Source organism: Poeciliopsis prolifica, unplaced genomic scaffold (assembly GCF_027474105.1).
Source record: "Poeciliopsis prolifica strain line A6 unplaced genomic scaffold, Auburn_PproV2 SCAFFOLD050, whole genome shotgun sequence".
Taxonomy (NCBI): domain Eukaryota; kingdom Metazoa; phylum Chordata; class Actinopteri; order Cyprinodontiformes; family Poeciliidae; genus Poeciliopsis; species Poeciliopsis prolifica.
In genome coordinates this window covers 1,992,963-2,007,490 of record NW_026562425.1, presented here as the reverse complement: position 1 = coordinate 2,007,490, position 14,528 = coordinate 1,992,963, and the positions used below count along the sequence as shown (strand labels likewise).

The window sequence follows — 14,528 nt, the reverse complement described above, 5'->3', positions numbered from 1 at the left end:
AAGGGGATACTTAGTCATCTCCTACCATCCGTGGGGAACAATTGATCATCTGCAGGGCTTTAGAGTACAGCGACTTGAGCAAAGATTTTTTTTTCCATCTATATTTACACTCAAACAAACTCACTTTAGCCCACCTACCATTTTCATACAGCATGAACAATGTGTAGAAACTAAGCTTCAATGTGTAATATTAAATGTGCTTCATTGTTAAATATATGCACAAAGTGCAGAAGTATTTGAACTAGTTAACCAGTGTGAGGTAAAACACCTAATTGTGTTTTCTTTCATTTTAAAGCTTTTAAGATCTGAGACTGTTATATTTAAGTTTGATTGTTTGTGAAGATTAATGAAAATGTGGTAGCTACATAATACTACCACAAAAAGGCATTTAAAATTGCTCATTAAGTGTTTTTTAGGCCAGAGGTTTTCTTTTGAACTGTTCAAACACTACCTTTAAAGTACCTAAACACAGAAATGCATTGAAATGTTATTATTTTAATAATTGTGTTTTTTAAAGCTGCACAAAATAGTTACTTAAAAAGTGTTTTTGGCTTATACTGCCATGAAGTAACATGATAGTGATAGCCCACAGTAACTTGTAAGCTACCATTAGCATTTTAGCTAAAGTTAGCTTACACTGCTATTTGCAAACCACATGAAGCATGTAATTGCAGATCAATATGCTAGTGCTACACACCACACAACAGGCCCCTTTTAAATTTCTTCACAAACTTTGTTGTTTATTTTTATTTGAATACTTTTTGGGTCACAATAGCTATATTTCTGCTCTTTTAAAAAGTAGCGCTATATAAGCAGTCTTCAGGTCTGCTCATTCTGTATGCCAGGTGTAAACAGACTCTTTGTCACTCAATAGATTTAACAGGCGGATGTGTGACGCATACTAACATGGACAAGCTACAAGACAGGCTCTCCCTCAAACTAAGTGGCCGGCTCAGAGACAATGTCATCACTGTCAAGACACACAAAGCTGTAGTTTTGGTCCAGCTAACTGCACGGCTAGAGCGGTGGAGAAATGGAAAGTGTTGTTAACCTTTTCAGTTGCTGAATGATTAAAAAAAAACAAAAGAAAATCAGACTCTTTTGTTAGAGCTCATATATTTTGCTGTTGTCTTTTCTGTCAAATTAGTTTCTACATTTTGTCTTTTGAGAAAACAAGTTGTGTTTTTCCCCTGTTTTCTGGATGAAAAGGGATTTTGTGACAAATTAAGCGTTGCTGCATGCCTGCTTTGTTTATATATATATATATATAAAAAGACAACTACCACACTTTAGGAAAAGCTAAGTGGCAAAACAGAAAAAGCGTGCAAGTTGCCAGTAGCGTTCAACTAATGCCCATTGGAGTTAGTTAATCCTGTTTGGTTTCTGTGTTTGCAGCGTGTACCAGGTGGTGGTGGAGGAGGAACGTCCACGCAGAGCACGGGGCACTGCAGAAATTTTACGCTGCTACCCAGTTCCCATTCATTTCCAGAACGCCACGCTGCTGAACTCGCAGTATTACTTCACTGCTCAGTTCCCCGCCGCCGGCATCCACTCGCCCCAGCCCTTCACCGTGGGCGACAACAAGACCTACAATGGCTACTGGAACGCCCCACTGCTGCCTCAGAAGAGCTACAGTATCTACTACCAGGCCGTCAGCACAGCGAATGGGGTGGGTGTCAGCCAGCTTTTTAAAATTTTATTTTATATTAATTTCACCACAGCTGAATTCAGAGAAATGCGTGATTTAAATTTAAAGTTTTATGTTTATTTTTGTTTTTATTGGATTTCTTGTATATATATATAGTAATGATAAATTCTGATTTGGGATTTTATATAAATGCATAGCCTTTGTGCTATTTTGATGCTTTAGTTGATTCTTTTTTTTTCATATTTAGATTTTTATATTTTTTTAACTGACATTTTGATGTTTTGTATTCAGATTCATACAAAACCTTTTTTTCTATTTTTTTATTTATATTTTTATTTTTTACCTCCAATCATGAAACGGCTAGAATACATTTACTGTAAAATGTTCTTGCATTTAACCCTTTCATTGACCCTCCGCATGTGACGTCACTCTTTTCAAAACTCGGCCCGCTCCGCCATGACGGACGTCAAAACAACCTGTGCGCTCCCGTCAAGCCTATCAAAAAACCCACATGTGGTGGCCTAAAATCGCTTTAATTCAATTGATTTCGCAGTAAAAATGATCGCAGGGTTCTGCGCAGTCGGTGGCGCAAACAGATAAAACCAAACTTGTCATTTTATTGGATAACTTTTAACGAGGAAAGAGACAGCAGCCGTTAATCATAATGACTGTCAGCCCTCGATGTAACCGGGGATTTACAGCGAACAGCTTTTACAAGATAAGAATATTAATGTTCGTATACTTTATAAGTATGATTAGAAAGATATCAAATATTGCATCATGGTCAAGGTACGTGTTTAACCGTTAGTAACCACGGAATCAATGCCCCGCCGTCATGTAGCCTAGCATGTACTGAGAAAAACTGGTTAGCGTCGCTTTTGTTCCTGTTTTTAATGCTGCTCCTGTTTAAGGGAAGATACTGTTTGTGACACAGTGACATAAATCATGTGGTGTTATTTCGGGGGAAGTCGATAATTTAGTCAGGAGGGAGGAAGTACGGGTCGGTTTCTGCGCTAGCAGTTTCAAACTTATGTAAATACCGCCGACTATGAGCCCGACCAGGCGTGTTACGTTCACAGACAAGTAGAAACCATAATTAAACTGGCGAAAACAACTTGAGAAAACAACTTAAATCACTGAGTTCAACACTCCCGATCCTGGTCCATCGTGGCTCTTCTAATGATGAAGTGACGTAGCAGAAAAGTGTCAATAGACAGGATAAATATAAAGTTGTAGCTACTGGACAGGTAATTAAATTTCCCACCAAATTTAAAATGGCGTGCACAAAATAACAGGTCAATTAGTCTAAATATCAAATGACTTATCACCACTTGTTCTAACAAATCATAGCAGAGCCACGCAGTTCGAAATGTGGACACTGAAATGGAAATGTCCATTTATATGATTTTTGGTTTCAGTTGAAAAGGAAAAAAAAAAATCAGAAACAATCACTGCCGGTTCAGTTTTCTGCAATTTAATCAAATATAAAATTAACTGTCTCAACTGAGTAACAACATAATCAGATTATCATAATTGAGAGAAAATCTAATTTGTTGTTCTTAATTTAATCAACTTCAGTTAGTGAGAATCACACTGATGGGCACAATTTGAAAAAAAAAAAACATCAAAGTTGCGAAAATAATTATTCTGTCATTCAGTTTCTCAACAACGTTAGAGGTAGACGATAAAAGCTACCTTTTATTGTCAAACCACTTATTTTTTTCTAAATAATATCAAAGTAGATTTAAATAAAAGTAAAAGTCTGACTAAGATTTGAAGTCTTTTTCTTTGAACATACTGTTTTTAGCTAGTAGGAGCAGATTGTTGCATCCAGCACTTTCATTCAAACTTCTCATGTACAAACTGCAGTAACTGCAATAATTGTTTCCAACAGCTTGAAATGCAGCTCTGCATCCCATGGCATACCCCCTCACTCCATTACCAGTGTGCTATTTTCCTCCCTTTTTCTTTTTGAGCTTTGCTTCAAACCCCACACAAACTCATGTTAAACAGCGTTTGAGATCCGATCTATAGTTAAGTGTGCAAGTTGAGGGATAACAACGGGGCTGACTAATCCTCCAGGTCATAGCTGCTGTCATCAAGTGGCACTTGGAGGATCCCTCCCCTGTGCAGGGCAGCTCACTCGGTTGCAACTTCAAGAGCCCTGCCGATTGTGTCCTGAATAAAAATCACCACAAACAGCCTCCTTGAGCAACATGGCACGTCTTTAAAGAGGCAATACAAATAACACGAGGCAGCGCTGAATCAAATTAGCAAAGTTTGCTCTTGAGACTAAAGCACTGACAGATACAAGTCAGTTTGTGATGTGATGGGGAGGAAGAGAGTCTGTGTTGACTTACAAGTCCAGTCCGAAGCTCACATACATCTATAGAGGTTTATTTGATCTGTTGTTTTTCCAGGACTAGATGGTTGCAGAAGAAATTGGTTGAATGCACATGTGGTCAAAATAATTAGAAATATACATTAACTCCTGTCAGTCTTTGTTGTTGCTCATCAACCACACACTTTTTATAGACATTATAAACATCTAGCATCATACTACTGGACAGCTTATTGTTCTCAGCAAAATGGTAGACTTCAGGTAAAATTTTCCTGTTTTGAACCTGTAGCTTTTAAGTAGAGTGGATACATTTTGCGTTGAGTTCAGCTCTGTGTTATTCCTGGTTAATATCATTTATCCATTCCACAATACGTTTTAAGTGTGTTTGGGAGCACTGTTGTTGAAGGAACTGATTGAGCCAATGCAAAATGAAAAGAAGTTAGTCGTGATGCTTAACAATAACCTGGAAATCACCAAGGTTCGTGTCTGTCGTGATCTTGATGCTGGTGGAAAACCTTTGTTTTCAAAATCAGCTGCCCGAAAGATGAGCCACACACCTTCTGGAGAGAAAGATTGAGAGGTCAGAGAGATGTTTTCTTTAAACCTCTGGTTTAAATTAAATCAACATTCATGTTGATGGTGAGTGGATAGAAATCTCTATCTACTGCTGTTCACAGCTCTGTACCTATAAAGGAGACATTCTGACATTTATATAGTCAATGTTTTGGTTCATAGCGGTCGCTTTCTTTTCTCAAGCACATCCTGTCAATAGAAGGACCTTGGAGTCTTAATTAGTGTCTAATAACATAGACATGATTCCGTTCTGCCTCTTAGACAAACTAAGCACTTAAAAGAGGTATGCGCCATCTATAACTAGAATTTCTTTAGCATTTAGCTCAAGTAAAAATTCAGTGCGACTTCTCATGTCATTGCCTATAATAAAAGGCCCATCTGACAGCTTAAAAGCAGCAGTAATGTTCCCACAGATTGCATGAACGGTGATGTATTTTTGTTCTCTGTTTCTCGTCATTAAGCCTCTTATGGCCTCTAAATGCTACCTGCTCACCGGACAGCTTGACAGGGACGAACACGGGGCGACACAGCATTTCGATCCTTTGTGGCGCGTTGCTCATCGAATTCCCAATTCTATCTGTCCCTTTTTTTTCTGTTCACCAGACTCTTTCTGACAGCAGACTACTCCACCAGCAGTTGAGGGCTTTTATGTATTCATGTTTTCGAAGGCTGTTGTCAGAGCAGAAACTCCAGAACCTGTTCTGAGAGTCTCCCTGATGTTTCATACTGGAACCCTGCTCAGTGTCAGCGTTGCCTGTCACAGGGCTATGGTTTCTCCACACTGGCTGACCACCTTGAGCCACGAGCTGCAGACAGATCACTGTTGGTTGACAAATCAGCAGCTCAGCACCTCTAATCTGTGCTGTGGGGCCTCTCGCTTAGCTGCATTTTGTGTCACAGTCATTGAGTTCAACAGATGATAGGGGCCAGCAGGAGACTGGCCACGCTGTGTCTTTGTAACGATGTGTGCTGTAGAAAGGTGTTGTTGCTGTCATATGTGTAGCTTTGTGTTTTTATAATAACCTGTGATCCTTTTCTTCTTCCACTTTTCCTCTTTCTCTCTTTTATCTACATGGAAAGGAAACCAAAATTGACTGTGTCAGGGTGGCAACCAAAGGTAGGACCTGATCAGATTTTTTTTTTTAACTTGCATTTGGTTTTTGAGATTGTACAAAATAACACATTTTCAGATTGTTATGTTTGTGTCTATAGTACTCAACAACTACACTGCATTTTTGTGGCATAGATTTTGATCAGTGAACCGTTTCTAGCAAAGCATTCTCTCATACTGCAACAGCACAAAATTTTATAAAGTATTTTTGGTCAAATTTGTAGTGCCAATATATACATACATTTGAAATTTGACAGGTTTTCGGCAATATATATAGGAGCTTGTTTTAAGTTAATAATATTGACGAAAAAGTACTGGTTCCACTGGTAGGTTATTTTTCTAGTAACTAGTACTTTTTCATCAGTAGGAGCTGCTATCTATTGCTGAAAAGTTTGTTGTTCAAAAATACTTTGAAAGATTTTGTTTTTGCTGTGAAAAAAACTAATCTTTGTGCATTTTATTGGGTTTTTATGTGATAGACCAACACAAAGTAGGATACAATTGAAGGGAATAAATAGAGAATTTTCAGTTTTTTAAACAAAAAAAATTGAATTGGATGGTGTACATTTCTGAGTCAATACTATGTAGAAAAAAAATTCAGTATAAAGCTCTACGTCTTTTGGGGTTATGCATTTTCTCACATCAGAAGACTGGTCTATCATATAGAAACCGATTTAAGTTTGCTATAATCTGAAAAGCCCCAACAGGTATGAATACGTTTGTGAGACACTGTATTGATTGAGAACATGTGTTTTTCTGTGATTTGGAGGCAGCTCGTGTGCCCGGCGAGGTCTGTAGGTACTTAGCTATGCTGGGCGAATGTCCTGCTCCTCGCATTAAGGGTGATGAAGTCTAAGCACCATTGATCTGGGAGCAAAATTGATAAGGCCAGAGGGAGTCATAGTCACAATCCGTTCTGGGTTGTGGGAGGTTCTGCCACATGGCCCGACAGTCTCATATATTGTGTTGTCTGCATTCAGTTGCACTGTAGATTTATTGCAGAAGGCCCAAATGACCACCTCTACATGGGTCAATAGGCTGAATTCAGTTCCACATACAAGTGTAAGGATCATAAGGAGCAATGTATCACCTGAAGGAAAACATTTTAGTATTCCAGATCTTTCTCGCAAGGATATACGGAGGCGGATAAATTTGTTTGCACCCCTTAAGGATGTGTACGTTTGTCCTCAACAGCAGTAGCATACATTTATATTGAAAATTTGAATATGCCAACCTTTAATTTCAGCACATTTGATGTAAGATGTTTGTCTTACATGTGCCACAATAGTTTGTATCTCACAATTCATTTTAAATGTATGTGTCTGAAGCATCTTTCAATATGTGTACTTTATTTTTCAGTTAGTCAGAGGTTTTTATTTACAAATTCATAATCTGGTTTCCTGGAGTATAAATACGGGGTGGATTTTGTCATAAAGGGTGAAAATTTGAAACGGTGCCTCGGACTCTGTTAAGTACAGTTAAGGATCTATGATGTTGTGGTTTTGTTACTATTCCAAAGGCATTGGCAAAAGTCTTTAAGGGGACAGCGCTATGAATTTATTTAAGTACTGATTTTACTTTAACATCAAAATCAGATGGCTTGTGTCAGTAAACTGTAAATTGGTCATGTTTGAGTCTTTCAATGATGAAAACTTGTCTTGAACAACAAAGAAGCTGTTCCAGAAGAACGAAAACTTTCTTTCAACGCCATGTCAGTCTCAGTTCCAAATCCTGTTGAAAACCTTTGAGGTGAGCTAAAGAGAAGCAAGAAGTGGTTTTCTGTAATCCATCAAGATGATGGATTACAGAAAAGTACTTTTACAAGCACTAATAATAAACTACAGTCACCAAACCAGTGCCTCAAATTACAGACTTGATTTTTCAGTATGAGATTGTGGTTCTGCAGTAAGAGTTAAATTTCTTTCTACTTGTCTTAGCTAGAGCTGCCAACCGATTATTTTTTTTTCTTTTTCATATTTGATGAAACAAACGTGAATTGTTTTGTTTGTGTTTCTCTGACTCTGTGTTGCATGGTGATGCTTTTAGCTTCAGTGTGGCCTCTCTCTTTCTCTTTTGTCTCTGTCCTGCATGCCGTCCTGGATCCACTGACTTTACTCAGCTGCGATACTCGTGACTCAGCTAACCACCCCCTACATCCGCATCGCCCCAGCGGCCGGGGACAACCAGCTAACAGGTCAGGCCCAAAGACACTCACTCACATATGTGATCGCTCTCACAGCTCCCTCACCAGGAGAGAAACAAAACAAATGCATGTGTGCAGTTTTTGATTATTCTGTCGTAATTTGCATCAGAGCATTATGATTAACTCAGAGGCATTCAAAGAATTTTTTTCTACCTTCATCTCCTCCGTTTTAGTGGACATGAAAAGCCTGCATGAGGAGTGATTGTTGTTTTGATTACTCACCATAGAAGAATTCTGACAGGAGTTAATCCTGCTTCATGAATATTTCTCATTATTTTTAGACAGATTAGGTGAGTGTTGGTTGTTAGTTGTGACAACTGCAAGCATACAAAATTATGCTAAAGAGTAACTATTCAAACTCTTCCCTGTTCCTCCTTGCTGAGCAGAGATCCTGGATCTCTCTGCAGCTAAATCATAGGAATAGTGGATGAACCTTCAGCTTTTTCGAAGCTCAGACGGGGATTTGATGCTGACAACATTTCTGTGAGATTAGTGTGAAACAATGTTTGGGGACAAAATCACCTCCATCACTCCTGACATGATGTCTTTCACAGTCTGGCAATCCTTCACCGTTTTGCCTAAAATTATATCTATTTTTCAAATAAATCTTGCTGATAACGGCACAACAGAGCTGAAACAATATGTCAAATTTATCCTGGGATGGATATTTACTCTTTTTTTAAAGAGGGGAAGAAAATGGGAATCTCACCTGAAGATTTGGTTGACATGACCATTTATTTTTCTAAATTTACGACCGGTGACATGGAATAATGGTGTTTCTCAGGTGGACGGTTGGGATTCTTCTATTTTATTGTTTTCCAAGCACTTCTTATCATTTCCCAAGAAACAAATGCTGTTGAAAAAGCTGCTTTTTAAAAGAACTCAGATCTTCTTGTGCGTCCTATGTGGGCTATCTCTTCCCAGGCTGATATTTAGTGTTTTGGTTCTTTTTGAGCATTTTTATCTTCTTGGGTATTATCTTTTGTGCCTTGCATTGTGCATTTTTCCACAGCCTAAGAAGTATTTGCCCCAAATGTGATTAACCAAGGGTAAAGGAGGTACACACTTATCTCTAGTGGTGCAGCTTTGTCCACAGATTTCTGATTGTCCACAAAGGACAGAGCTAAAGGTGGAGTCTTTGGGACAGTTGGAAGTTATTTTTAGTTTTTGCTTTGTTTTACTTATTTGTGTGTATTTATGGTTCCTAAATTTTACTCACTGCAACTAACTGTGGAGAGGACGTCTCAGCTCTGCAATGCTGCCTTGAACTGGAAAAACTTCATTGCTGTTAGATATGTGAGAAAAAACAGTCCTTAGCTGGATAAAAATTGTTAAGAAATTCAAACCACTTGCAGGAAAAAATAAATAAAATAGGAAAGAAACAGTTAAAATTAAGACAAAGGAGAACAAAATTAAACTCAGGTTTCTGAAAGATCTTGATTGGTGGTTGGCTACAAGGCTGCAATTGGTTCACTATTACTGGTGATTATTTGTCCTCTTGGGGATTCTTTGTACCCAAGCATTGCAATTTTAGCCCAGTATGATTAGGTGTTGCACAGCTTTGCATTCAATTACACTACAACTTTGCAACTTATACTTTAGCCTACATAATTTGATCTCCATCCAAGATGTTAACTCCATTGTCATGTTAACTCCATTGTCTGAGCTTATAAAGACCTGACTACAAGACTTTTTTTTTCTACACCCTACCTCCTAATATACAATTATAGGTAGTAAAAGACAAGGTGTGACAGAACTTTAAACAAGATTTAATTGATAATTCTACTCTTTAATTTGTCTCCAGTGAGTGTCTCCTAACACATTGTGATGTTTTTCAGGAGCAGCCACTCACAAACCTGACGCGGTTGAGCCGGAGAAGCAAACAGACCACACTGTAAAGATTGCAGGCGTCATCGCTGGTATCCTCCTCTTCGTCATCATCTTCTTAGGCGTGGTGCTCCTCATGAAGAAAAGGTAAGCTGTTTTTCTTTTTGTCCTCCTTACTCATTTAAATACAATTTCAAATTTGTGTCGATGGGGTTTCACTCACTTGCAACATGCAACAAAGTAAGCCTTTTCCTTTTTTATTATTTCCCATGTTTCTTCCTCAAAATAGCAGCATTATCAGTGGCGTCATAAAAAATTAATTTGATAATGTTGATACGGCCCATTTGCACTGTTTACATCCACGAGATACAAGTGTGGCATGAAAAATTAATCCGTTTCCATCCGTTTCTATGGCGCCCTCAAACAAATGTGCAGCACTTCAGTGATATTGGAGTGGGAATAGAGGGGAAAAAATGTTTTTCGAACGTCGTGGTGTGGAGAGGAGGCGTAGAGGAGATAAGAAAGAAAATAAGATGAGAGACTCAAAAGGAAAAAAAGATCCTGGCTGCATAGCTCAAGGCAAAGTTTACATTAGCTCTTGGACCCCATACTCTAGAGATACCCACTGCACAAATCCCACTAATCAGGGGAACTAATGCTCAGCAAATATCAGTCCCCTTTTGTCCAAAGTAAAGGTTTGAAATGACACTTTTATCAGTTTTTGTAGATATTTCCTCCATGGATATGAATTACTTTTCTGCAGTATCTTTTAAAAGTTTAGCCTGGGTTGGGTGTAAGCTGCTTTTTCGATTGTACATTTTTAGTTCAAAGTGTCTTAAAAAATTCATTTTCCTTGAATTGTTTTCACATTTTGTCATGTTACATCTTCAAACATCATTGTATGTTTATGTGGTAGACCAATGCAAAGTGGTACACAACTTTGAATTGAAAAGAAAATTAAGCATTGTGAAAGATGTGACACACTACTTTGACATCCTGAAATAAAGTCTACTAGAAACGGACAAGTCAGAGATAAAATTGTGGAAAAGTGTATTCAATTGTTAGCTTAAAATGAAATATTCCAAACCAAAACATGACAAAAATACATTGAAGTTTATGGCTGTAATGTGACAAAATGTGAAAATGTTTAAGGATTAATAAACGCCCTGTTGTACGGTAGATCTGGTAAACGTAGATGGCTGGGAAGGCAGATCTGTGTCATTTACTGCAATATCAGCACCATGTTTACCATGTTTATTCCTGCTGGTGATATAGGTTCCATTTCCCACAGCATGGCCCTGTTTGTGTAGCTCAGCAATCAGTGGGTGGGTGTGAAAATCAGCACCACGTAATGGAATTGTTTTCAATTAGTCTTAATCAAACCGGAGATGGAGGAGACTCCGTTGGTTGAATTTTGTCTAATTTACCGTCACCAACCAGGGAATCAGAGTTGTGTTTAGACATTTGAGTCCCTCATTAGGTTCTAACCTCAGAGGTCAGATATGGTAATTCTCTTTACAAGTGTATAAAATGACATGTTGATTTAAAAAAGGGATTAGCTTCACTTCACTTAAACTTCTCTGAACTTTACTTAGACTCCCCTTACTGAACAAGACATGACTCCAAGCAATCACCTTTGCCCTCACAATCACTGGTTTACCTCCACGTGTGCCACCATATCTGATTTTGTTCATTTCTACTCTTTTTTCAAACATTAATATATTTTTACTTTTTCTTTCCTTTTCATTCCATCCCCTCCCCACCTCCTCCACCACTGCTTAAATCCTACCACCACCCCTCTCGGCAGAAGAACCTATCACTCCTACACTTACTACCTGTAAGTAACCACTTTGTGTAATGTTAGTGCCATGCTTCTCACCCACACGCTGTTTCCCTTATGCATGCAAAGAGCCATGTCATCCACCTCCTGCCCAGAGCTATTACAGAGGCCCAGCTGTAATCTCTTCTGGAAGGATGGGATACGCCACTCCAATGCATCTCCACGCTATGAGCACATCATACTGTATGTCACATTGGCACGACTTCTGACGAAAAGCAGACAGGCGCCGCTACGCCCCCGCAATTACAAACCTGACACTGGAATGCTGCTACTGACATAATTTCTGTTGCACTTTACAGAAGTTTGTTTAAGAAGGGATGAAGCTCAACTTGCTGCCTTAATGATTGTCCAACTGCCAAACTTATCTTATGAAACGAGGATGAAAAAAAAAATCAATGTAGCTACTGATGCATTTTTACTGAGTGTGAATTTTTTATTCGCCTCCAGTGGTTTCATCTCTGTTGACTTGTCAAAACTGCAGTTTTTGAGGTGCCCATCACAGCACTTTTATACTTCAGTTCTGTGCAGGACTTGAGTAAGTCTGTCCAAATATTTTCCCAACCTACTAAGACGCGATAAATAAGTCTGTGTGGAGCTAACCACATTTATTTCCCCAGAATTTTAAGCATGAGCAAATATTTTGACCATATTGATTAAACTCAATCTGCATGTGATCATTTTTGAATTTTTCTTTACCCCCAACATCCTTTTTTGCTTATGTTCAACGCATGTTTTTTTTTTTTGGGTATTTGATGCACATCCATGCCATTGACTCTATGGTGATGGTGGAGTTATGTCTTTAGCCGGCAGGATGTGATCACAGATTAGCTGCTTTTCTATTTCCATACCTCTGACATCATAAAACAATAGCAAATCCTGCTTCTTCCAAAAAAAACAGATGATTTGACATCACACCATTTAATGGTAAAGAAGCTTATTCTGCGGCTCTGCCTTCCCCACCGTAGCTCGTCAGCTCCCCTCCGCATGGCCTTTGTGATGGATGCCGACTAATCTGTCTTGAGATGGGCTGTGATCAGAGAAAGAATGGAGGCTGACTCACATCAAAGAACATCTCAGAATACACCTGGAGATAATACTACTCTGAATACTCGGCGTGTCACTCATGTTAGATCACAGCTGTCTTGAACACAAAGCCCAGATGACTTAGCGGAGTGGCGTCTTCAAAGCCATGAGCGAGCACAATGGCCATAACTGTGCAGGGAGAGATTGTTTGGCTGTCAAATAGTCAAAAAAGGAAGCATAGCATTGTTTGCTGTTTTATTATTGGATACAGATGTCCTTACTTCGTGCAATTTATTAAGGAGAGCATAGGTTTACGGTTTTAAGCTGAAAAACAAATGCCACGTGGCGTGAGAAGAGGAATAAGAGGGGGTGAGGACTCTTTAGGCTACTGGTATTACATTGTGTTCTGCTGCTTTAGGAAAACATCTGCTGAAATTGAAATATTTCTGGTTACATTTCTGGTTACATTGTAGGATTTTCTTGCTCCTTCAAGATCTTTTTCAGCAGGCGTCCCCACAGATTTTTACTTGACACATGACAGTTGGATGAGATAAAAAATTCACACAAAATGTTTAAATCTATAGCTCTGGAAAAAATTAAGAGACCCCTAAGAATTAGCAGTTTGTCTTTTACCTTTTAAAGGTTTATTTTTGAGTAAAATTAACATTGTTCTCTTATTCTATGAGTGACTGACAACGTGTCTCAAAATTTAAAGCAAACATTTTGTATTCATTTGCAGAAAATGAGAAATGGTCAAAATGACAAAAAATCTCAAATAATGCAAAGAAAACAGGTTAATATTCATTTAGAAAGAACAATACTAATGTTTTAACTCAGAAAGTGTTCAGAAATCAATATTTTATGGAAGAAACATGAAGTTTTCAATATGATTCAGTGCAGTGGGATCTTATTTTTTTCTAGAGCTGTATATGTGGAATGTGCTCAACAAAGCAACATTTGTTTGCAACATAACTCTATTTTAATTATGATGTGAAGATTTAAGCAAAGACATAGGACAAATGTTGCTGTGGTTTTCAGGAGAGTTTATTGGCTAGAATATAAATCTTCATTTACAACAGGCTCATGTTGCTCAGGTAAAAGCTGCAGGCAGCTCTCTAACACTTCCAGTCTACTAACTCCTTTTAAAACAGCATTACTTTAATAAGTGTAGTGGTTGGTGCTTCTTTGTCAATCAATCAGCTTAACATTGTTTCACAGAGCACTTTATTCCCATAAGTGTTACATGAAGTGCTTTACAGAGGTTAACCTCTTGTGGCAAATCTTATAAAACTGCTTACAATGTTAACACAGCCATGTTGCTTGTTCATGCATGTTCTACACAAACCAGGGAGTGTAGTGGAAACACTTTGATAACATTAAAGGGTCAGGGTGTGAATCAAACGGTAGAATAAGCTCAGTTAATTATTCAAAGTAATTTGAAAAGTTTCTATCTAAAGAAACCCAGCTGATCACATCAGATAGTGCATTGATTATTTTACTGTGTGAACTTTCTTACATTTTTGACCAACTTTTCTTGAGTTAACTTCCAAAAAAATATTATTTGGTATTTTAGGAAAATGTAGATAAGTAGAGATGTGAAAACATGCTTCATACTATGTAAACAAGTATGTTGTTTGTAGTAAAATGTTCCAACTCCAAACAGTTTCCATTTAAGTACACTAAATATTTCGAGTCTACTTTGTGTGTTTTCCAGACCTTGGCATAATAGTTTTACCTCTACTAACTTGTGCTTGTATCAAGTGTTTTCAAAATGTTTCTACAGGTTGCTTTGGAAAGCAAGTTATGACAAAAGAAATCCTTGAGTTTTGCAAAGCTACATTCGTTTTGCAACCATCACCTTCAGCTTTGTCTTTTTTGCATTGATAATGTGAAATCCAAAAATCAAAAGCACTTAAAATTGGAAAATACAGCGGTGAACTGATCAGCAGCAAGACATTTAAA

At 38.1% G+C, this 14,528-nt stretch overlaps 1 protein-coding gene across 4 annotated transcripts in view; it reads left to right on the top strand.

Annotated features, from left to right (window-relative positions):
- The window catches only part of LOC129378055 (receptor-type tyrosine-protein phosphatase mu-like), a 179,012-nt gene that overhangs the window by 103,998 nt on the left and 60,486 nt on the right, over positions 1 to 14,528 (top strand). For 2 of the 4 annotated variants that reach the window (XM_055058308.1, XM_055058307.1), the window contains exons 12-16: positions 1,396 to 1,669; positions 5,643 to 5,679; positions 7,793 to 7,867; positions 9,715 to 9,850; positions 11,511 to 11,540. In XM_055058308.1, the coding sequence (XP_054914283.1) occupies positions 1,396 to 1,669; positions 5,643 to 5,679; positions 7,793 to 7,867; positions 9,715 to 9,850; positions 11,511 to 11,540 (552 nt within the window). The remainder of the gene's footprint in view (positions 1 to 1,395; positions 1,670 to 5,642; positions 5,680 to 7,792; positions 7,868 to 9,714; positions 9,851 to 11,510; positions 11,541 to 14,528) is intronic. The other 2 variants (XM_055058310.1, XM_055058309.1) reach the window with 1 other exon arrangement.